Source organism: Achroia grisella, unplaced genomic scaffold (assembly GCF_030625045.1).
Source record: "Achroia grisella isolate CSIRO2021 unplaced genomic scaffold, CSIRO_AGI_Agris_v1 utg660, whole genome shotgun sequence".
In the NCBI taxonomy this organism is placed as follows: Eukaryota; Metazoa; Arthropoda; class Insecta; order Lepidoptera; family Pyralidae; genus Achroia; species Achroia grisella.
Genome location: NW_026712984.1, coordinates 3,026,704 through 3,053,595, shown reverse-complemented (window position 1 = coordinate 3,053,595; position 26,892 = coordinate 3,026,704). Strand labels below are relative to the sequence as shown.

Genomic DNA, 26,892 nt, shown 5'->3' with positions numbered 1-26,892 from the left:
ACAAGTGTACAGAGTACTATTATTTGCCAATTTGCAATTTTTAAGGTCAAAGTTACTAATTTTATAAATTTTGTTCTCTTCTGTCTAATAAAAATTATTTTACTCAGAAATTACAAGCATTATTATTCTCATTCTAAATTAACTTTTATGTTTATACTACTGCTCACCTTCCAGTTACGTCGTAAAGTAAAATAAAGTCGTCAGTTTTGACAGCGCAGACTAAGAAATTGACATTTAGTTCACTTCGTATTTGTTATTGTCGTAATCAATAGTCAATCAATCGTATTTAATACTATATCACTGAACTTTATTTCGTCATCAAATAAATTTGTTGTTTTTACAGTTTCCCGCCTCTTTCATCATTGTTAATTCATACAAATGTGCATTCATATTGTCAAATAACCATGACAATACTTTTACGCTGTTGATTACACGATTATTAATGTAAAATACGTTTAGTCAGTTGGTACTACAAAATTTATTTTGTTCGAGTTTCCTTGTATAATAAAAGGCACATTCTGCTGAGCATTTAGTATTTAATCGTCGCTCATACAGGTTGTATGAAATAATATCTTGATCGGTTTATTTTTATATATAAATCGCTAACCTTTTATCATAGGCCAACAATTTTATTAAAAAGTATAATCACGATGTTAAAGAGTGCTTCAAAAGTAACAATAAACACTGGAAATGTGTTAAATTTAATAGATATCAAGAAAAAGGCTGGACAAAATGTTACAGAAGAGGTTAGTTTTTGCTATTTAATGTTACTCAATTATTTAATATTATATGTATACATGTACCAAAGTAGATTATTAAATTTGCAATTACAATAATATTTTCAAAGGATTACTGTTACAAATCTTTCAGGCGATAAGAAATAGAATATTAAATTAACATATTAAGTTACAAAGTATCTACACATTGAGTGTGGGTAGTTATTAATTTAAAATATTAATTATTTACATTTTATTATACTTTTATTTTTACATTATCATCTGATTTTTGTGTTTATTCTAATTATTATATTATATTATGAACTATTTGTGAGTACCTTTATATTTACATAGACCTACAGTAAAATTGAATATAGCAGTATTTTAAATACAATATGCATTATTTTTTTTATCACAATATATATTTCTTTTAAAAACAATGATATATTCGCACAAAAATTATTGTATCCAACAAACATTTTATGTAATTGTAATGGTAAATTATCAATCTACATTGCTACTAAGAATTTTGTCTACCCCAAAATACATTTATTATGATCTTATACATAAAATTTTTGTGTCACAATGTTAGTTACCATACTCCTCCAAATGGACCAATTTTTATGAAATTTTATATGCATATTCATTAGGTCTATGAATCGGCTACTATCTATTTTTCTTACCCCTATGTAATAAGGGTCTTCCACTACTAACATTTCTTTTTATTTATTGGACATTTTTTTTAAATTTTTCATAATGTGGCAATAAAAACTACATACAACCCTAAATTTTCACCCTTCAACTAAATTTGTCCTGGGAAAACGATGTTTGCCTGGCAAACTAATTTTATATAGAGAAATATTGTCAGTATATTTATATTTATTATATCAATATTAGTTGATGACAAATCTTGAGTGGATGGAAATTTTCCTTGATTTCACATTCACTGATGAAATTCTGTAGTGTACTTACACTTGTATATGTATTTTTTTTTACACATACAACGGCCCAGATGTGAGGCTAATTGTAGAGAATGGAGTCCAACTTACATTATATTTTTAAATAAATTATTGACTGGTTTTCTTTAGAATAGTTTTACTGTAAAAAAAATATATATTTAAAATATTGTATTGTATTAGAAACTAACAGCTCAGTCCTCGCTTCAAGTGGGTGGACATTATTACACCTTATTTACATTATTAAAGGGATCTCTATTTTTATAGTAATAAATATATCCATTGTTAGTCAGGAATAATGTAGGACTCTAATGGTGAAAAATTTTGAAATTAGTGCAGTAATTTTTGAGTTAAGTTACTACAAACATATAAAGACATGAATTAGAGATATAACAACACACATAAAAAAAATAATTGCAATTACACAAGTATTTAAGTTTTTTCTATATTTGTAATATTTGATTTTAATAATTAACTCAAAAATCATATATTTCAAAGTATATGATGTAGACTGCATGCAAAATCCTTATAGCTAGGTAGTCTTTAGCTGACCATGGTAATTTTTACATGCCAAACATTGCGTACAGTTTATATAGGAAAAGTGCTCACTCATTCTCTAGCAATATTATAGGCGGTTGCTAGTTCCTATTGAAATATTATATAATTTACCTATGAAGGTCAATTCTACTAGTAGAGTAATACGTACGCCTCGCCTTCTCCTTGGTTGAATCAATAAACATAAAAATTATGACAGGATAAAAAAAACCTTAATACTAGACTGTATTATGAGATATTTGTCGAAATTTTATTATTAGCATAGGCAAGTTAATTGTTATTTCCTCATGTGTATGAACTACAATGTGTACCTACGTAATTATAACATTTCATACAGTTATATTTAGAGTTGTTTTAGAATGATTCGTACCTACCACTATTATCTCTTCTAATCGAACCTCTTTCCGATTCTAACAGCAATCGAAATTACCGAACCGATATTCGAAATCCTAGCGATGCCCTTAGGCTAAAGTCATATCTATAAATCTTTCTGTACGTTAGTGCTATATGCATTAGCCCATTTTTCGTACAGTGAATCTGTAGTGACTATAAACGACCAACAGCCTTAGAAGAGTTGTAAATATAAACGACTTTATGACGGATGATGGTCATTTGACGACCTCGGTGGTCTAGTGGTCTAGCACACCGCTTTACGACCGATGGTCGAGGGTTCGATTCCTCGTTCTTTGTCCATGTTATAGGTTCATACTATAGGTCGTAGGTAGGTATTATAAAAATCGAATTTCATAAAAAACTAAGTAAAACTTTACGTTCACGTTTAACTGTTGGCATTTAAAATGATTAATGACTTTAGAACAACGAAGCGTTATTGTCATGAGCTCTGTATTAATATACTTCTATACATTATTGATGTGTACGTATATTTATTATAAATTACAAGCAGGACGTTATAATTAGAAACATTAATGACTGTTTTTTTTTAATGACAACAAAGGCAAAGAGGTATGGGTTTTGCCTTAAATTGAAGATATTAAAATGTCACTGTATATATATTTTTTATAACTGGATGGTAATTAAGCAGATGGCTGACTTATGGTAAGTGACCGCAATATAACTGACTCTATTGCAAGCAAAATATACAAAATATATAAGTCTTTTCATTTATTGTCAGCATACCTAAATAAAAAAGAATACTATGGTAATTTTATACGTTCTGGCGTGACGTACTGACACGTTCTAGTGAAAAAGTTGGCACTCGTTATATGCTGCGTAAAACGGGTATTCCCCGGTTAACAAATTAAGAACTTTCAATACTTATACCTGTACCTTATCGTACTTGAGACAGATAAACTGCTTCACAAGCTCTCAGCTTACATGTTTATAGAACTCCGACTGTAATAGGTACTACATTAGTTAACTACTTGGCAAGGTTGTTAACCTTAAAAGATATAGCCTCGTACTAAGAAAAAAAAAATGGATAAATTCTCGTACCTCATTTTGAGTACCTCGTACCTGACTTACCTCAATTTGGTGCTCTAACATGAAGGTATACATTTCTATTCTATACATCCATAGATATAAATGAAATTGGAGAGTCCGTTTGTAATATTGAAATAACCGTTTTTTACTTCATGCATATGAATATAAATATGGTACATATACCAAAATAACATTTTTTACAATTTTGGCTGTCTCTGTTTGTTCCGGCTAATCTCTTAAATGCCTGGACCGATTTTGACAGGACTTTTTTTGGCAGGTATCTGATGTAATAAGGCGTAACTTAGGTACTTTTATTATTAAAAAAAAAATTATTTTAGAAAAATAAAGTTAAATTACACGCGGACGAAGTCGCGAAAACAGCTAGTATCATATATAATTATATGTATATATTTCTCAATTATAATATTTTAACCGATTTTGGAGGTATAATCTCATGTAAACATGTACGAGGATACAAATGCCTTCGATCCAAAGGCCAATCTCGTGGATCACGAGGATCCTCGTACGGTTGGCATCCCTGTTACTTCGTATAGAGTTTTGTAGCATTATGTTGACATAACAATACAGCGTGCATGGTCACACTGCAGTGGAAATAATATTAGTATTCAAGCAAAACAATGTAGTTTCAACTGATTCGTTTAAATATACACCTATTTTGAAACGATTACTAAAATACCAATTTAATTAAATTTCTTATGAGTTAAAAAAACGAAGGCGTATCATTTAACTATTTTTTGTATATAGTTTCACCAATGGGTACATATTAGATGTACAACCTAATAGGAGAGGCTAAGGGATATTCTTACTAAAAAAACCGTAATTTTTACATAGAATGAAGCTTACTATTCACCTTATTGTAGTTATTGTTATTTATTAGAAAATAATTGTATTATTTCTCAAATTTTGTATTAAAAATATAGAAACTGAAATATATTCAGCGTATATAATGTCCGTTGATTTTAAAGTATTACAATTACGGTTTATAATTAAAAAAAAGGTTCCCCTTATTATGGTACTGGAATAAGCACAAACAGACATTACTTAAATATCTAAGTAATTTTAACCATCATCAGATTATGTCGTTTCATTAGCCAAGTCAGAATAAACTCCATATAATGTGTTATATTTGTACTACTGGTCGCCCTTATATACTAAAGATAATTAATGTAAATGTTCAAAATTAAAAATAGAATTAAAAACTAACTGTATACATATGTGTACGTGTATAACGCATTCCATTAATATCTTTATTATAAAAAATATAATATTATGTTTAACTGTGCCAAATTTCATACTCAGTCCTGTTATTAATTTTTGTAAAAAATTTGCTTCTTACGAGTACTTCTTTCGTCTCTACTTACCTACTTCTTCTTTTTATTGTTCCTCTAACACAAAATACAGTTACATAGGATTATATGTAGGTATAATTTCTAACATTTCATACTTTGTTGCAGTTGTCAGAAAGCATTAAACTAACGCTGTCCGAATGGAACTCGCAAAATGGCTTGCCAGTCCAGAACGGATCGTCCCCGGATAAACAAGCCCAGGATTCAAGGCAGCAGTCAGATTACGTGGTAGTATCTACATCGACTCCCAGGGAGGCAGTTGTGAATATAACAAGGCCGCATGATGATGTGCAGAACAAAATGGCTGAAGAGGAACGGAAGAATCTGAAGATTGGCGTTAAGATATTCATAAATGAAGACAGCACTAGCTCCCTAACCGAGTGTTTGGAAAATGGTGAGTTTTTTAATGTAATAAATGAATACTTTAACGATTTGATGACCCAATTAAACCCGATAGGTCTTTTCTGGACAGGACGACGTCTGTCCTCTAGTGCTGAATGTATAAGAGCATACAAAACCATTTATTGTATATATATATAATATTTTTTTCAACTGAATGTTAAAAGTATATTTTTTTTAATCATAATTTTTTGCGTGGTTGGGTCACATTATCTTCAATGGTTGTACTTGTGGTTGACATATCACCGCGTTATATGGGTACATTGCCGAATCCACACCCACATATAACCATCAATATATATTTTAAGTAATTGGAAGTACTGGTAATTAAGCTGACGGCTTGTTTCTTGGAAAGTGGCAACCGCCGCCAATAGACCTTGGAGAATTCAGACGTAAGACTTGAAAATTGTAACCAGGTCACAGCAAGATGCTTATTGGTAGAAATATCTGAGTCCGAAGTATAGTACCGAGTCGAAACGACTTTGTACAAAGTCTACTGGTGTCTATTTGAACCGGGGGCAATCGTCACTCGGATTACTAAAATTTTTTATCAGTCTATGTTCTTATCATCACTGGAGGGTTAATCAGAAATTGAAGTTGACCCACAAATTAGTGGAGTCTGCTCGTGATACCAACTATCGACCTTTAAAACAGTTTAAAACAGTAATGACCTTTGGTATTCATAACTTGGTGTTAAAAGCCACTACGCTTTCTTATAATAAAAATAAAAAGGTTTAATTTTAAAAACTTAGTATTTATTTATAAATATAAGAATAAAAAATTCTTATAAAATTAACCTTACCTAACCTTAATAATATTTTAAACATATTCATTTTAACTGCAGAAGTATTTTGTCGCTATTTCTCAAATGTTCCATCATTTGATAGAAAACAAAATTGGACACTGAGTTAAAAACTTTAGTTACGAGGAAACTTCCACTGGTTTTCTATTAATATAACTTTATTAGACGTGTTTATATTACAAATAAAACTATTCTGTGAGGGCAGGATTATTAGTAATAGGGATTAGGACTAGTTTCATTGTCAGCAATGTACCATGTTAGGTCGAACGGCACGCCTTACCCCATGGAAAAATTCCTGGTGAATATGCCAGAATGCACCAATAACTTGAATTTATGCTCATGCTGTAATGCTCCACTAGTATTCTGCGTATACCGTTAATACAAAGAAATGCACCATACTTTATTTAAAAAAACAAATCGAATAAAAAATCATTTATTCATATAGGACATTTTAACCGCTTATGAACGTCAAGTTTTCTGTATCAATGTTTTTCCCTACGGTCCAGTTCAGTATACAGATCGATTGAGAAGAACTAGCAAGAAACTCAAAGATTTTTCTATTTTTTTAAGTCAGTTTATTTACTAAAAATCAGAATAGCTTTTATTTGCGTCAGCTGTAATTGGAACAGTACTTACTAACTACTACCACCATTGAAGCAGTGTACAAGTTTATCTTAACCTCATAGGTCAATGCTAGTAACACCATATCGTAATGTTTCGTATACTGCTGGAATTCCAAATCAATTCTTTTTATGAATAAAAACAAAAAGAGTTGTACGTTATGGCAGATAGATATAAATATATAAAATTATCGTGTCACAATGTTAGTTACCATACTCCTCCGAAACGGCTTGACCGATTTTTATTAAATTTTATATGCATATTCTGTAGGTCTGAGAATTGCCTACTATTTATTTTTCATACCCCTAAGTGATAAGGGTTGTCCACCCGTAACATATATTTTTCTCAATTTTTTTTTTTTAACAATATGGCATTAAAAAATACATAAAACCCTAAATGTTCACCCTTCTACCACCAACCCCTATTTGTTAATATAAAATTTATATGAAATATATATATCTGTACATAGAAAATATACGATTTGATTTGATTTGATTAACCTATTGGAATCCAAAACAATGATTATTCGTTTTTTGTCTATTTGTCTGTACGTTTATGCTTGCTATACTTAGAAACAGCTTAACCGATTTGTCTGCGATGATGCGAAAGTATTGTGTTAAGCATTTAAAATTTATTTTCTGGTAATTCTATTGCAATTATGAGTGTAGGAAGTCGCAGGGCACAGCTAGTTTTAAGAATGAAGATATATGTTATGTCAGATAGAGATATAAATTATACATAAACATTGACAGTCATTGATTATGTAATTAATTGAATGAAGATACTGTGTAGTATTAATGGTTGATAAGGGAATGGGGCAGCCGACATTGACAGTATCTTTAAGTGTTATCCTACCAGCAAATGATGGAATAACACTCAAATCATTTAACTATCGTAGCGAATTCACTATTTTTCTTTTTTTTAAGAAAACAAAACAATTTTTTTCTTTCAAGCTTATTTCAGCTATAATAGTGTTTTATATTCTTCAAAATAAGAATTTCTTTCCATTTAGGAAAGAATAGAAAAAAATATTTAATAATCTGCGATGGAGTCAATTATTGACTGTATTCAAAAGTGTTTATAATACGATTATTTGAATAAAGATTATTTCTATTTCTATTGGTCTCGAACACTATAGCCCCATCTGTGAGATGTCCTGTAATTGGTCTCACAAATGGGGCGTTAATGTCATTTTGACAGCGAACACTTGAAAGGTTAGGTTAACTATAATATATATATACCACAGGAAACATTAGCAATTTCAAATTTGTTCAGTATAACGCCAAACTTTTATTACACCTCTAAGTACCCTATATGCGATAACAGTCTTGTACATATATATATATATTTAACCTACGATTGATATATTTTCAAAACGCGTTCACAAACGTCTTATAAATTACTGACACACTCTGTCTTATTAGAAAAAGATAAACCTGGTTTAGCACTAGCAATAAACCATTGACCAAAGTATTCCTTATTACAGAAAGAGAATGTTTACCATCGCACAAATACGAACCATCTGTTTTTAAAAATATAGTAAAAATGATGCAATGAGTATGATAATATGATCATCGTTATCATAATAGATACATGTATTAGTCGATGATCAATTATATATCTATTACCTTTTCATGATAATCCGATAACATTTCATCAAGGTACTCATGACTAAACCGGTTAAGTCTTAAAAACTTGTTAATATTATAAACGAGAAAGTTTGTGAGTATGGATGTTTATTACTCTTTCACGCAAAAATTATTGAAATGATTTTGGTGATTTTTACAGTAATATAGCTTATACATCAGAATGACATATCTTATATATAAAATTCTCGTGTCACAGTTTTCGTTCCCATACTCCTCCGAAACGGCTTCACCGATTCTCATGAAATTTTGTGAGCGTATTGAGTAGGTCTGAGAATCGGCCAACATCTATTTTTCATCCCCCTAAATGTTAGGGGTAGGCCATCCCAAATTTTTTTTTTTTTTTTTTTTTTTTTTTATTTTAAGGCAAAACAACGTTTGCCGGGACAGCTAATAGGCTATAAATTTCACGCGGGTTAAATCGCAGGCACAGCTAGTGCATATATATATATATATACATGATTTGTTGTAAAGGACATAGGTAGACTTTTTACGAAGTCGTTTGCATAGGATCTTTTGTCACACACATATATATTCGTATTGTTGTTTGTATCGATCTAGGTGTTTTCTATGTATATAAATAATATACTTATGTATGTATTTACAAAAAATGTGTCTAGGTTATTAATATCAGTAGTCTAGTAGCCGTAATACAAGCTCAGCTTGGCTTGGGACTAGTTGACGTTATGTGAATAGATCTGAGATATTATTATGATTATCAGGTTGGGAGTCAACTTGTTAATATTTCCATTCAAAACGAAGTTTGAAGTTGTGCGGTTAAAGTAGACCCGTAACATCGTCACATTTTCCCGATTTTGCAATGCAGCTCCGTTCCTATAGGTCGTATCGTGATCTAGGATCCTCATAAATGATGTGACTTTCTGTTGTTAAAAGAATTTTCAAAATCAATTCACTAGATCCAGAAATAACCCCCCCCCCCTCCTCTCCCATTTATCCTCCTAAACTTTAAATCTTATAATATTAGTTTAGTAAGTAATTTTTTAACTTATCGTTATGAGATTTATCATACTATGATATAATATTTATCGTAAGTATTCCCAGTCTGCGTATCGAGTGTTGTTGAAGATTATTGATTTTTATAATGATGTCAGTCCCGCCGTTATTATATCATACACCGATTGAATATCTGTTCCGTTATAGATAAGACTATTTTTATTTTTAACCGACACACAAAATGAAGCATTTCTTAATAAGACTGTATTTTTGTGTATTACGAAAATAGACACGGTTATTTTTGTGAATGATAATAATTACAATAACTCTATATTGCGCACAGATAAACAAAGAATATTAAAAAAAATCTGATAGTTATTATATAGAATATTAAAATAAATAAATATGTAATAGTCTACCTTCAGGAATGTTCTCCTGTCCAGGAATGGTACTCTGAGGCACTATCAACGAAACTCTTGATATACGGCAAGAAGCGAACCTAATTTGGTTTGTTATAAGTGTTTCAATCACCGGAGAGTTTGAAAGTTGACACAAACTGATACCGACTAGTTTACCGCTAGGTTACGACACTCATAATTTTGAGAGCAGATTTTGATGATATTTTTGTATTCGATTAAGAATTCCCATTTTAATCTTCATTATAAGTTTTAATACATATTATAAAATTAAGATCTTTTAAACTATGCAACGGATTTTAATGCATATTTTAGCAATAGATTATAGACTAGAATACATATGAAATAATATTTTAAAACTAATATATTGATCTTGTCTGTGTGGTCACGGCACTGACGACGGCAATCGACCACGGTAGCGCCGATTAACTACACCCTTCGGCCAGTAGTCCTCCTTCATGAAATATAATAACACATTTATTTTAAGCCGCAGTCGTGTTCATGTTTTAAGTCCACCTTTTGTAACTTATTTTATTGATCAATAAAGCAAATTAATAAATATATCTACGTAATCACTTTAAGGTTGATATTAAATATTTTATGGGCGCAAATTCTAATGAATAAACCTGATATGACGAATGCACCTGATATAAAACCCATGGGTTATACCGAATATTGAATTATCAAAAATAATTCAATATTCGGTTTAACATATGGGTTTTACCCACTACATTTAAGTATATAGGATTCTAACCAATATATACTGTAAGACTAGTTTGTTTTATTTGTCATATTGATAATTTAATACTCGGTACAACCCATGGGTTTCTCCCATTGTATTTCAGTATATAGGATCTACCAAATATAAGTCTCGCCGTTTCTAATATATTTAATATTTTCTGGAGTTTACAAACCTCTTATCGGTTTAAAACCAATAGGAATAGCGCTATAATAGAAAATACCTAATCAAATTATTTTAAATAGCTTCTATGACTTCTCATTGCTATAATTAAATCCAAACATAATAGCTACGTGGCTGCGAGGAATCTATTTCGACGTCATCGGCTGACGAGGCGACATTGCGCGCCATTTTTTTATTAGTAATTCACAGAAACGGTAATTTATTTCATTATTTTGTTAATTTTAGGCCACATTGTATTAAAATTTACATTAATTAATAGTTTTGGCATTGTAATCAATGAAAAGTATCATGTTTTTCTTAAGAATTATTAAATAATGAAGTGGCTACTGGGTCCCATTTTTATATACATTATCTAGTACTCAACCACCCCTGGTTGACTACTGGTCGCTGTTTGTCAAAAACCTAATAGTCGGCCACTTAAATAGTTAGAGTTTGTTACATGGCTGAGTACTGGTGACAGTAGACCCAGTATTCAACCGTCCATATTTAAATTGTTTTTTATATAGTTTTTTTATACAAAAAAAGAAAAAAAAGCAGCTCTAGATTCTACCAAAAGTAAAGTAAAGGAGACTACAAAGAAGAAAAATTATGATTATAATAAGGAATTGAGCGTAAAATGCACAAAGACAGGCTGTGAGTTATTGGAAATCAAAACAAAATAAAATTATAATTCTCAGTAATATACTTCTATATCCTGAAACTCCCAGAAGGAGAAGGACCTGTATAAGCTCATCTTATCTTTTTAAATACCTGTTACTAAAGAAGTTTCCGACTGATTTAAATATAAGTTAGATAGGTATTTGATTGTTGTGATTGTTAGGGCACAGTTAAGTCCTTTTAGGTTCTATGACCGGACTAATTATTTATTAATGTTCTTAATCTTTAAGCTTGAAACTATTGATTTAAGAGAGGCGCCACTGGTGGCAATATGGCTGAGTACTAGTTTTTGGCGGCTGAGCACTGGTGAAAAGTGCCTTAATTTGTTAAAAAGTATTTTTCACTTTATTAAAGGATAAATTTGTAATTTTTGTTAATTTTGTAACAAAGTTGAATAAATGAGTAAGTTAAATTATACAAAAGACTTTCTTATCTAATATTTTCTTATATAAGGAAAACTAACCACACGGTATATATATAGGATGCTACAAATTTATCTGCATATTTGTTGTGAAATTTTGTTATTTTGTAGTTGATCAACATTTATTTACATTTAGCAATTTGCTTGCTCGTTCTTCTTGCGCTGAATATGCTACCCAAATGAAAGGTAGAATAAAAAGATATTCAAAAGTCCATATATTAAGCTTATTTGAACAAAAACTACTTATATTTCTAGAGTTTTATACCTTTCAAATAGTGAAAGAATTTCTCATATCTGTGTTGTGGTTCAGGAATTTACTTTCGTTATAACAAATTATTAAGAGAGAGAGTGCGCTCTCTTGATAATGTTGGTATAGATAAGAAATGTGACAAGTTGGTAACTGAAAATAATGTAATGTATAAGACATTACTAGTCCGCGTGGAATAAAATAGAAGATTTTTCTAAAATAAAAGTATCCTTAGTTACTCTTTATTACATCAAAAAATTTTCATTTAATGGTCCATTTCAGAGATTAATACAAACAGACAGACAGACAAAAATTGTAAAAAATGTTATTTTGATGTATGTACTATATTTATATTCATATGCTTGCAGTAAAAAACGGTTATTTCAATATTACAAACAGACACTCTAATTTTACTATATTTATAGCTCTATTCATTATTAAACTTCCTTTGCAAAAAAGCTTATTATAAAATTGAAGAATTCGTTAACGATAATAATATTTGTATAGAAAAACTTTAAATCCATAGCACTCACAATATTATCTGATTACATTTATAATGAGTGCGTAGCGATTTCTATGTTGATTATCGCATGCCTCTTACTTGTTATACTGTAATTATTTATATAAAAAAACATCTATTAAAAAGAGCACAAGTTTCTTGTTCATTCTTCTTGTGATGAATCTGCATTTCGATTGAGAGGTAGAATCAAAATATGACTATTCAAAAGTGCTTGTAATGAGTTTATTTGAATAAAGATTATTTCTATTTCTAAACCATACATCTAATTTTGATGAAACTGACTAAAACTTCTTGACTTACGCACCGAACGTTAAGAGGTCATTGTTTTTTAATCTTATGCATTTCTAAATTATCTAAGATAACTCGAGTTATTTATAACACAATAATTAATTACACCCGTAGGAAGTCAGGCCGCGTCGCTTGTATGTGATAAAAAAAGAATTGACTTTTATTTTGATAAGTTGATAAGAGACTGAAATAAAATGTTCCGCATAACAAATCTGATATTATACTTGAAGTGCGTAAAATGTATGTTGTCATAAATCATAATGATGCTGATTACATAAAGGAAATCTCGAACCACTGGTATTTATATTTTTTATATATAAGTAAAGTGAAACGCGCGACGTCGCCTGCCTTTTTTATAATAGATAAAATATAGCTTACTTACTTCTTGGATAGCATTTTTAATTATATAGGCTAACTATAAAAAGCCAAAGAAAGAAGTTTCATTGTTCTGTGGGTTTTCTATGTATATTATGTATGTATTTACAAAAAAAAATCAAGTATTATATCAGTTATCCGGTACCCATAATACAAGCTCTGCTTACCGTGGGACTAGATGGCGCTGTGTTAATTGTCCATAATTATTTATTTATTATTATTATTTAAACAATTGGTAGTTATGCCATTCTTAATACAGTTATGTTATCATATGTTGTGGGTCTCGTTTCACTTCACGCGTGTGAAATTTATAGCACTGTCAACGAGGTAATTCAATTTATAATTAATCATAATATTATTATATTACCAATATGGGTATTGATAAAGTGATATGTTCGTGTTTATCAACCATTATTGCTACAAACCGCGATAATGTTTATTCAATTTATAAATACCTATACTATTTTTGGTGTCTATTTATTGTAAATTCATGGCGATGAGTCAGTCTTTTTGGGTAACTAGTATTGCACAACTTGTGAAAAGCGACAGATCTTCTATCAGTAGTTAAATATAGGGACAGTGTTGGACGTAAGAGTAGGCCAAGTCGAAAGCTATTTTTTTTTTCGAACTAATCCAATACTATTAACTGTAGGTAACTGTCCGCTTCATCGAACAATAGGCAAATGCAGATGGTATTCCAAACCCAAGAAAGGACTTATTGAGCTGCTAAAAACTAGTGGTAATAATTATGATACTGAACAAATTATATCATAAAGTGAAAAATCTATTAAAAATAAATACAAATTCAAAAACGAAATTTCCGCCACTACTGTATTTTCAAAATTTATTCTACTATAACCAATCTATAACAGAGAGGGAGAATTTATGTTTAATTTAGGAACATTTACAGACTAATAAAAGCAATCTTGTACTAATAATAAAAGTCAAAATTGTTAATTAAGAAAGCATTAATTATGTGTAGACATTATTCTCCTAAAATATCTATAAAAAACAACAAAAATTTACGCCATTATCCGCAGCAATACATTATACTTAATGTAGAGCCGAGAATATCTTGGCATAAAAAATACAAGGAATGACAAAAAAACATGGAGCAATGTCATTACTATTTTAATACGTCACAGTTATTTTGGTCTTTTGTATGGTAATAATTAATAGTTTATTGGCTTTTTTCGCCGAGGTGTACTTCGTAAAAAGGTGTCTTCTAATCACTTTCTCTACCTTTTTCAGGCAGTTTGTTACGGGACATGTGATTCGGTTGAAGGGTGATATGACGTAGGGAAAGAAATTACAGGATAAGAGGCACGTATTAGTGCATTGCAGCTCATAAGTGCTATTTTATACATAAAAAAATATTTATTTAGTTTTTTTTTTAATATTTTATTTCTTTAATTTTACTTTACCTCTTTTCACTACATATTTATTTAACTATTGCGACTCTATTACCGCGTCCTGTTTTGAAATTGAATTTTCCTGAGTTTTCTAACATACAAATCCCGTTTATTTTTAATTAGTCGTTGGCGACCCTACTTATTTGCTGTCCTTATCTATCTGCAGCATATGGCACAATTAACTAGATATTTGTTAATGTATGTTTGTATCTCAGATGACGGCCTTGGTGGTCTAGCGGTTAAGCATACCGCCTTACTTATGATGATGCGGGTACGATTCCTCGTATAATGTAAACATTTGTATTCATGAGTATGATTTTTTTATTGGTCTGGGTGTTTTCTGTATATATTATGTATTTATTGACCAAACATATTTTTATTTTAAATATGTTTATTATTATTATATAACTTTCATATAAAAACATGTATTTAATTCTGCTTATGTGTTAATGTTTGTAGGTATAGATCTACCTAAAGTTATACAGGAGTAATAAATTTATTTTAATAAAAATAGATAAAAAAAATATATTTTACGACTTAACTGAAATATTTGATTAATTTTATGACTTGCCATAAACAAATAAATCATTATTAAATTTTTGAGTGACTCGTATCGTATCAATCAGCTAGAGTAATTTTATACTGTAGTACCTAACTTATAATTATGTACCTATTATTTTTAATAATTTTAAATTTTCTGTATATTTTTGAGTTTAGTATTATTTTTGAGTTTAGTATTATTTTTGAGTTTGTAATCCGAGCGTGTCTTTGACGCTGGCATAAATGGTCTTAAAAATAGGTAGTAGATTTTAGTATACACACATGTGTGGTCATTACAACTATCCGATGAATTCCCCGTCTACTTTAAACTGAGATCGAAATTACCACGGCCTGAGCCAAGATTCGAATACCTAGCGATGCCCTCAGACTAAAGCCGTATCAGTCAAGCAGGAGTTGGTCTTCAACCGTTTCAAAAGTCCTTTTGCGGGTTTGGAGTGCCACCTACACTAGCCCCCTATCGTCTGGTGAAGCTGTAAAGGCCAGCTGCGGTCAACAACATTAGCGTAGTCCGAAAAGAAATAAAAAATATAATTATAACTATAGGAAGATGGAGAGCCAAACTGAGCCGATATGCGAGTATTATGTACGACGCAAATAGGTTTAAGATTGCCAATCTTGTGTACCCATTGTAGCTTTGCCAAAAATATACCAAGGTTAAGACATGCCGAAAATAAAGGTCAACCTGTATATATTAAATGGGGAGTCCCCTTACTGTGTTCGAGATTTAATTACGTAGTTTTATACTTCTTATTTTGAATCGTATGTCCAACGTAGTGTGTACTGAATTGCAATGAACCGACATGTACGTAAATTCCCAGGTGCTCATGGAGGTCACGAAAGTGTGGAGTAATACTTGTATGCTAAACTGTAAATTACTACTCAAATAGTGGAAAGATAATATAATAGGCTAAAATCATCATATAACTCTACGTAAATAGTCCCTACCTACGGCGAAATAATGCCCACTCCATTATGAATAGAAAAGACGAAGTTAATGCAGTCCACTGTACATTTTACGGTACAGTAAACATATTTAAAAAACACTTGACGTTCATAAACAGCTAAAATGTCCTACATGCATAAATTAGTTTTGATTTGATTTAATATGTAATTACTACATTCAACTTAATTTTACAAGTATAAGATAAGATCGCCGCCGCTATATGTTCGCTTATATCTTTTAAATTATGCAACACAATTTAATGCAGTTTTCAGTAATAGATAGAGTGATTCAGGAGGAAGGTTAATATGTAAAATACATGCCTATTATAGTATATACAAACCGCAAAATTCAAAGATTTGTATGTAGTGCGAAGCCGGGACGGGACTCTATGACACTACAAAAATTAAAAAAATATATTTATAAACAATTTTCACCGTCTTGTCTCTGGGCAACACATTCTATATGTATACGAGTATATAGATTTTTTTTATAGTCTATAACATTACTATAGATTTGTAAGTTTCCAAATTGTAATATATATTTTTTTATGTCTCCAGTATTCACGGCACTCCCCACTGAGTACATAGACAACGTGATCCTGGCTTACAACCCCGATTTATTGCACCTCAGTGAAGCATCCGATGACAAATTGAAGAGTTCACACGCCACCAAGGCATCGCCCATCTCGCTTGGTAGCAACGTAGGTATGTACAAGCTTAGCACGCGACTTTGCATATATACATTGCAGGTACATACATAACTTTTTGCATATGCGAAAACCCCAGCTCCGGCATAAGCGCTTGCAGGTACATCGTGTGGTTTTTAGTGGGTAATAATCCCAAACACAACCCTGCCATCCCTCCGGTGAGGTGACGGTCTTTTGAACATTTTCAACCCGTTTAAAAGAAGGGCGAATTGTGATGGTTATTTTTATATTAGTCGTAGTATTTGTCATGGAAGTCATAAAAGCTGTCGATTAAATTTATTGTTGTTGCACACTACCTCAACCGTTCTTATAGGTAAAAATATAATTTTCGCAGAATTGATTGCCGTAAATAGTCAAATAATTCCCCGACAGCTAATACGTGACTGATATATTTAAGCTATAATAAATAAATTACATTAAAAACATAAAAATAGATAATGTTAAGGAGCATTTATGACGTAGGTACAAAATATTAACTGTTATCAAATTTCTATTCCACTTTTTATAAATAACTAATTTAATTTTATTTGAAGACATTTTACAATTACAAATAATTTAAAATTCTATTACATCGACATATCTTCTAGATATGTGATATTGTTCCGAAACTACAATTTTACAGACTACTTAAAACATTTCTATATATTATACTATATTCTATTCTCTATGCCATATTACAGGTTAATGTATTTTAAAAAAAATTAAGAGTGTTTGTACGCAAGTTTTCAAAATTACAAGCAAACGAATAACAGTATATTAACAATTAGGAAATAATTAATTTAATATTATTTGATGATAGAATTTTGTCTGGTCAATGAGTCAACTGTCCGAAATTCATTTGCATGTATGAGACTAGTTATAAATGCGAATAAGAGTTATATGTATGAAGTCAGAAGTCCGTGGAACTCTTAATGTTTTGCCATACTATAATTTCACTTCTTCACCGCATTCAAAGCTAACTTTTTATGCTACGATGGTGGTGGAACGTACGGATATAGATGGTAAACGGTTATCGTAGTCTTTGGACGCCTGAAACACCAGGGTGCCACGTGCGCGTTACTGACCCTTAAGAAACCTTAATATGTCCTTGAATAATTTAAGTGTTGTATAGCTGTTTAGCTGTTTAAATACCCACATGCTTCCACAATTGAGTGGGTCGAAATAGGTCGCCCTAACAATGAGATTGGGGGAAGGAATTGTTAGTAATATGAACTAATGACCCAATTGATAGCAATGTACCATATCAGGTTGACCTCCACGCGGTTATATTTCCTGGAAACTAAACGAAATAAATTCCTAGTCAATTTGTCACGATGGGCTAATAACAGACTTGACCTCATGCTCATCTTATTATCATCCAGTGGTGCTCCGCTAGCGTAAACTGTTAGTGCAGACGGGTGCACCATTCCTTTACCATCCATGAAACAAAACGAAATGAGGTCCGTCCTACACCCTATATAGGGTGAACCAACGTCGCCTGAGTCGCGGTAGTTACACTAACGTGGTCTCGTGACTTCGGCACTGGCCTCCATAAGTACACCTTGTGGATGAAAATATAAAAAAGCCAAGGTATAGGTAAATACGTATTTTTAAGACTGTACAACGTCTACGCGAGGGTGTTACGTCGACGCTGTACAAATTCTTAAAAATCTTTATTTATTATAAACAAATTGATTTGACTTAAAGGATTTAAATATAGACAAATTAAGACCCTTTAAGTATACATTAAGCCTTTAAATCGATTAAAAAGAAAACGTATTTATGTTAACTACCCAATAACGTAAAGATTAGATATAGACAAATTTAGTTATTGATGTCATTATCGGTGATTAACCCGGTGATCTATAATTTACCCCTTACTCATGAAAATAAATAGGCATTTATTATAATACTGTTGTAATATTTAATAATAATATAATAATACTTACATGGTTCAATTTCTGCATGGAGGCATAGGCAGTCAAATCAATCGACGTCTTACAGTGTTATATTGTATTTATAAGTTAGAATAATGTGTCCGGAGGTCGAAGATACAGCGCTGAACCCTGTAATTTCAATGCCATATCTCTACCGACACAGTTTACAAAACAAGCTTCTTGGCGGCTGAAATACAATTGTCAAACCGAAGCAGTGTCGCCAGCTTGGGGATTTTCCTTACAAATTTGGGGATATTGAAGCGAGGGTAGAAAATTGTGGGACAAATGATTTGAATTGAGGGGATTTGCAGGTGAAAAGGAAAATATGAGTGGTTGATGAGAATTGTACGCACGTTAATGTAGACCTACAAACAAAATCAGGAACTGAACCCAGCGAGCTAAAACAAGTGAGAGCTATGGTACTAGCGGCTTAAAAAACAGTATCGCGAATACATCGGAGTAACAACAAATTGTAGCAAAAAGCAAATAGGGGGTGAATTTAATGATAACTGGAATTTTAGGAGAAATTTGGACAAATTTTGAGGAACAATCGTTTGGTGAGGTACCTGTCCATACAAGTGTAAATAATATTGGTACTATAATTTTGTATTTTGACAATTTCAGTGCGCATACCCAGCACAGAGATGGAGGCCGATAGTGAGGCTGACGCGCGGAAATGCGAGGCAATATTGCCCGGCATCAAAGTGCTATGGGCGGTCCTGGAGGATTATGTCGAAAGAGGTAAGAACTGCCCACATATCTCTCAGAATATACTACTCTACCATCTATTTACTATTACTTGTTTTGCTAAATAAATTATTTCTCGATACACAGAAAATATATTTTTCGAAGACAAGAAAATTTTGTATTGTTGTCTTAAATTCTGATTTAATATATTTATTAAGACCAAGATGAAATAACTTAATTCAAAATGAGATACACTCTTAACATTCTTTCCCGCAGACTTTTTTTTTTTCTTGTATAGGAATAAGTATTATGTTAATTGTTACTTCTTTTTACAAGAAATTCATTTCTTGGTGCAAAAATATATTATTTTTGATTCATGACTTACCAGTTCTCTTTATCTGACTTCTAAGGATGCTCCACCGCGATATAGAATGTTCTATGTTATTATAGTTTCTGCTATATCGAGCTTGGGCAGTATTCTTCCATCTTAAAGCATTTTCAGCCAAGACTAATCATGGTTGCGTAGTTACCGAATATCATAATGGTAGGATTCTATAGGCAAATAGCATGATATTTACAGACCAATTAGAATTATTATAAAACAAGGTTAGTCTTATTATACAATAGTCGTAAAGTTACACTATACTAAATCAGATTGTCCCCTTGTGTACCACTTTGGGAAACACTGCTGTAAGCTGTTACATACTAATAACATGATGGTTGTTCAGGGCGCGTCCATCAGCTGGGCGTAGCGGACGTAGGAGGCGGTTGTCTTCGGCGACTTCACGCGTGGGCGCACGTGCGGCCATCCATAGCTCAGATCAACCTGGCCTCGTGCTGCGTGGTGCCGCCGGCACTACATGAGTTCTGTCGCACCAACGACGTCCAATTACTCACGCACGGTGACCCGCCAGGTAAGATTTTTTTTTGATAATCAATTGAAATCAAATTAAGAATCATTTATTCATATAGGACATATTAGCCGCTTATGAACGTCAAGATTTTGAGATGTAAGTGATTGAGAAGTACTGCCAAGAAACTCGACTGATATTCCTTTTTTAAGCCAATATTTCACATTATGGGTTTCCTATTTTGTTTATAACTGCTTCAATAAGAAAACTTATTATTTAACTAACTACTCACCCTGGCTTCGCACGGGTGTACTTGTATTATATATATAAAGCATCCTCTAGAATCACTCTATCTGTTAAAAAAACCGCTTCAAAATCCGTTGCGTAGTTTTAAGGATTTAAGCATACATAGGGACGGACAGACAGCGACAGCGACTTTGTTTTATACTATGTAATGATAGTAATTTAAACTTGTCCTAGATAATAAAAGTAAATCTAAAAATGGTGTTAATAGTAAGGCGGGACAGTCGACGCTCGTTGGCTCCATATTCCACTGTATCAGGTAGCGCTGTAATCATAGTGGCTTAATTGTTTATGTTTATAAATAAATAAATAACTCTGGATAATTACCACAGCGCCATCTAGTCCCATGGTAAGCAGAACTTATGTTATGGATACTAGACAACTACTATAAATACTTAGGTATGTTTTTTTGTAAATACATACATAATATACATAGAAAACGTCGGATGTTTTCTCAACTTTTGTCTCAACCTGGTCAAAGTTTAAGGTAAGGTACAGTCACGAAGCAAACTGCTTGCGGGCTGTAATAGGTGAGATTGCGGTACGCACACGACGACTACCTATAATATTTTGTTACATAAAAGAAATATTAACGAATTTCGCAATTTTTATTTATTTATGGACTATTTAAAGATGTAATCTATTTTTTTTTTCAGATCTTCTGTCTATAGCAGCTGTGAAGACACTTTCGGAAGCTGGAGTGGGCTGTGACAATTTGGACTGGTGTGCGCGGTACCAAGTCCATATTAAATGTAGAGGCGTCTTGGCACTCAAAGGATATGTTTGTAAGGCAACCCTGGGCAACAAGGACCATGCCATCCAGTAGGGAGATTGGGGTGAATTTACATAATATAATAAGTTAAAAAATGTGAACTGTAAAATTAAATAAAAAAGAAAATATTTATACATACAATATATAATTTTAATTTTGTTTATTTATTATTTTTTTTTTATAATTTGGATTAAAAATTGCGTCTAACTTTATGTTCCTTCAAATGTTTTGTACTTATTGTAATTACTGAAATGTAATTTGATTGAGCACAAAGAAAACAGATGCAACTCTGAATTTTTCTTTTTTTGTTTAATTTGTAATTTGTCTTTTTCTAATTTAAATTAATATAATAAATAAAAAATGAATACTTATGTATATTATAAAGCAAAAAATGTATATTATATGTTGACTAAATTTATTCCATTTAGTTTGTACTGAAAAATTGAATCGTATTCGATATAATTTTAATTTATTATCATATTATCTTAAGAGCATCCATGCTATTAAAATAACATATATAATTGTTTAAAAGAGAATGGCATTTTAAAATTTACTTTACTACAATATTGTCTTTAATATTTTTCACAAAATTTTTATATTTATTTTAAATTGTAAATTTACTACAAAATTACGAGCATCTCTAAATTAAAATAAATTAACTTTAGAGAATAATAATTCAAAATTGGAATTATTTTTATTTGTAATAATAATTATGTATTATTATTTATAATGCAATGTTGTGCATGCAAGTTAAAATATATATTATTTGTATACATTGTAAGATCGCCTATTGTACAACGCGTGTGGTGAATTGATGGCAGGTAGTAACAGGTGTTCAGTCGGGGGAAAACTATTTACTTATGCGCAAAAGGCGCGTGACACCCTTAGTGTTTCACGTGTCCATAGGCTACGGTAACCGTTTACCATCAGGTGGCCCGTATGCTTGTTTGCCATCTATATAGTATAAAAAAAAACTAACCCTGTACAGTCGGGCCGCTCAATGATTGCGTTTCTAACAGGTTGGGATCGAATGGGTAATGTAACTTTGAACTGACGCACAAAATACGGTAAAATTTTAAATATATTTTACTTTGCCTTGTTAACGAATGATAACATTAAAATTTTAATAATTATTCCAACTTACAATAAACGTATTAATTTTGGATTAATATTTTTAACTACTAAACAAAATAAATACAATCGTTTCAAAGTTATGTCAACTGTTTGTTTTTGAAGTGAAGTGATCAAATAACCTTGAAACAGCTCAGTATGTTATTTGGCTTATAAAAACTATTCTTTTCTAAATCTTAAATTCTGTAAATATTAAACTCTTCTTTTTCTGTAATCCCAAAAATAAATATAAATTTTTAATTTTAACACTCATTAATAGGGCAAGTAAATGATATTTAAAATTTTGCCGTAAATTGTACGTCAGTTCAAAGTTACATCGTCCACTCGAACCCGATCTGTCAGAAACGCTATCTCCGAGCGGCCGGAGTTTAGTTAATAATTTATCTGTAACTGGTTTTGTCTGTACTTATTATAAAATGTTTACTTACTAATTTGACTTGAAGGTTGTTACTTAATATTGTAATCTTTTAATGCATAAATAACCCCAATTTACCTCTTAGCGGTATATTATTTTGTGATATATATATTTGGCAATGGTTAGAGTTTTCGTATATAATATGAATTTCCTTGCTAAATATGTTTAACCAAGTACTTATTTGTACGTAAAGTATAAGTGCACAATGTTAACAGTAATTAGAAAAGTAAATATCTTAATAATAATATTTAATATATACAATATATATTACTGTAAAACTCCGAATTCTGTAAATCCTAAGATTATTAATACTTAACAGTAAAAGTATGAACTCTGTGATAATCGTTAATTGCAAACGTTAACTCTGCATCGTAGGTTATGGTTATGGCCCAAAATGTTTTTTACAAATTGACGTATAAATCCTAAGTTTTATTATCAAAACCTAAGATTCGACGGCCTCGGCGGTCTAGCGGTTTAGCACACCGCTTTACATCCGATGGCCGCGGGTTCGATTCAGTTGTCTAGTACCCATAACGCAATCTCTGCTTACCTTGGGACTAGATGGTGATGTGTTAATTGTCCAAGGTTATTTATTTATTTATAATATATACCAATATACGGGCTTTTACAGTAACATGTACAACAATTATAAAACTTAAATCAAAAGGAGTTTGTAATGTGAACGCAGAATTAATGCTCATAAATTTGACTTAATAGATTCTTTTATATTCCGAGCAAGCTATACATATACTAATTCCTCTTTCATACAGATGTGACGTTTTACCTAGAAAACAACCTGACATCTTCATTAGCATCTCTTTCTATTACTCTTATTTTCACTTTTATTAGATTTAAAACAAAATGGACTACAGGATGTTCACGCTATCTCTTTTTAATAAGCATGTTAAAATAATATGTTTCCAAATCCTTTATAATATTTTCTAACGGGACATAACATTCAAATGAAAATGGATCTTACATTCACAGTAATTAAATAAATAATGTAATTATTTATTCGATTATAGTCATAAAGTCTATTTTCGTTTGATGTTAAACTAATTTTGATTTAAAGTAATTTAAAAATCGAACAATAGTAGAAATACTTGTTTTAATGAGGTCACAAATTATTTGTTTTTTTTCATAGAGTATAATGGTCTATGGATTAAAGATATTGAATGTTAAATTAGGGATAAGTTTAAATACTAATTTGACGTCACCTTATTGGTGGTATTTTGTTCAGACGAGGTTAACAACAGCGCTATGATAATTTATATGTTATAATTCATAAAAATCCATAGTACAACTTTTTTAATAGCTAAATCAAATACTGAACTCCTTTGTCTTTTTTCACAAGTTGTTACCTTAATTTTTAATGGAGTTACAAAACACATGCAGCTATTTAAATGGATCTTATGAATATATAAGACAAATATAAATAATGTTATTAGACTTCAACAATATTAGTCTAAAATGTATTTGTAAATGCGCCTAGTTACCTTGTATGCGGTATTTTTAATAGATTGTATAAGCGCTATTCACACGACTCCGGATCTACGACCTCCTAATATTTTTCAGGGACGTAATATTATTATTCATTCTTGTAATAAAAATAGGCATAAAATTTAATTATTCATTTATAAAAGTAAATATTCCTAAATACGTCACTTGCCTAGGACGCTTGTAACAAACGATTCAATCGATTCTCCGTCCAATTCAGACGGGGATCGAAATTACGACGACCGCTGACCCTGACCGCTAGGTTCGAACCTCGGCGGTTCGAACCTAGCGGTGCCCTTAGGCTAAAGTCGTATCCGTCAGGCGGGATTTGACATTCAGTCACTTCATACGTCCGTCGTCGGGTTTGGAGTGCTATCTGCACTCACCCTCTATCGTCCAGTGAAGCTGTAAAGGCCAGCTGCGTCTAACAGCATTCGAGTAGTCTGAAAAAAAACTTGTAACAGCGTCGGGCGAGCTCATAAAAATATAATCACGATTTTTCTTAATCCGTGTGAATGGCACTTTATATAATTAATATAAACACGAATTACTATTTTACAATTAAAACTTGCTGTGCGTAAAAAGCATCGTATACATAGAAACAAATAACAAAAAAATATTTAGACAATTGTCAAGGACCTTATATGTTAAGCTATACGGGACTTTTTTTACATCAGGTAAATGTGTCATGGAGACCCTTCGCCATAGGGGCAAATAGGTTGTTGTGTGTATTACCGGATACCTACCGGCTAAAAGCCTGATGATATACCTGATGGTATACATCTAGAGCTCTGGATGGGCACCCTAAGCGCCGGGCGCCTCCGCCCGGATCATTTTCTTTCTTATGAGCTTTGGATGCCATCCGCTACTTTGTGGTCCAAGCTATAGCAAGCCTAACAATTTGTTCCGCAATAATTGCCTAAAACATGTTTTAATGTTATTTGTTTTTTTTATTGTAGCTTTACAAGTGATGTCATACTATTTATGTTTAAATAACAGTGTATTAAAAATGTTAGTGATAATTATATATTTAGATACTTAAATATTATGTGATAAGTAGTTATTCTACAATATTGATGCCTTTACTATGTTAAATTGTGAGCTAAATAAATATATTAAAATTATTATTAATTGGAAAAATAATGCTATTTATATATACAATTAGGAAAAATCACGAGATCATACCACGTTTTATTTACTTTTATTGTGGCCCCGATATTTGGGCAGTGTTTCCCCACCCCCATGATCCCCATGAACCCCATGATCAGGTAAATATACCGGTATTCAGTTATAGTTTACCCGTGATCATGGCGGTTGAACTGAAATAAAAATAAATAAAACGTGATAAGGATCCCTTGATTTTTCCTAATTGTACGTATAAATAATAACCGTGTCAAATTTAAAACAGTATATAATAAAGCTATCGTAAGTATGTTATTTTAACAACACTTCAGTCACTATATATTTTTATTCCAAAGGCTATATATGCTGATCTGCATTAAAATTTTCAATACAAGTGTATTTATTTATACACTAGTACCATAGTGTTTCATAAACAAAAACAATTATTATAATTCAGATATGACCCGAAATTTGTTAGTATTAAATAGTGTAATAAATAAAAGCAATATCCGATAAAAATAAATATGACATTGTATGTAATAAATGAAAGTAAAAGTTTTTTTCTGTGACAGGAAGTGTTGGCTATATAATTTTGTTTCATTTTAATAAAATTATGGAAAAGGAAATCTCAAATTTGGATTTTTACAACTTTATTGTGAATTTTAATACATTGTAAACATCAATAAAAATTTGAACACTGTTTATTTCTTTGTGTAATATTTATTTGAAACCAATGAACTGACTTTTTTTTAATATAAGTTTTCATGACAATTTCATATATCGGTTTTCTTTGTCCTTGTTGATATTAACCCTCGATCACTCGCGAGTCTTTTGGGGCTAAAAGACTCGTCAAAATATTTTGTTATTTTTTATAGTAAAAATAAATTGTCCGAATCTGCCTTACTCATAGAATAGAATAGAATAAATAGAAAATCATTTATTCAAATAAACTTACAGTGAAGCACTCATCAACTATTTTAGACAAGTGTAGGAAAGTATCTGGTGACAACACTATGTGAGAGAGGGGAATGGGGGGTTTTTTTTTATAGATGATAATGGAATGGCGCACCCGCTTGCGCTAACGGTTTACTCTGGCAGGACACCAGTGGAGGATGATAAGATGAGCATGAGGTCAGGTCAGTTAGCCCATCGTGACAAATTCACCAAGAATTTATCACGATGGTTTCCAGGGGGAACCGCGTGGAGGTCAAACTGACATGGTACATTGCTAGCAATAAGATAATCAATCCACATTACTAACAATACCCTTTCCC

General features: G+C 31.4%; 1 protein-coding gene across 1 annotated transcript; it reads left to right on the top strand.

The window, feature by feature from the left end:
- Nucleotides 1–264: 264 nt before the first annotated feature.
- LOC131849783 (glutamate--cysteine ligase regulatory subunit) lies at nt 265–21,586 on the top strand. Its single transcript, XM_059199902.1, has 7 exons — nt 265–466; nt 620–746; nt 5,143–5,428; nt 16,776–16,922; nt 19,465–19,581; nt 20,256–20,441; nt 21,338–21,586. Exons 2-7 carry the CDS (start codon nt 651–653, stop codon nt 21,505–21,507), a joined length of 1,002 nt encoding a protein of 333 aa, XP_059055885.1. The 5' UTR covers nt 265–466; nt 620–650; the 3' UTR covers nt 21,508–21,586.
- The last annotated feature ends 5,306 nt before the right edge of the window (nt 21,587–26,892 follow it).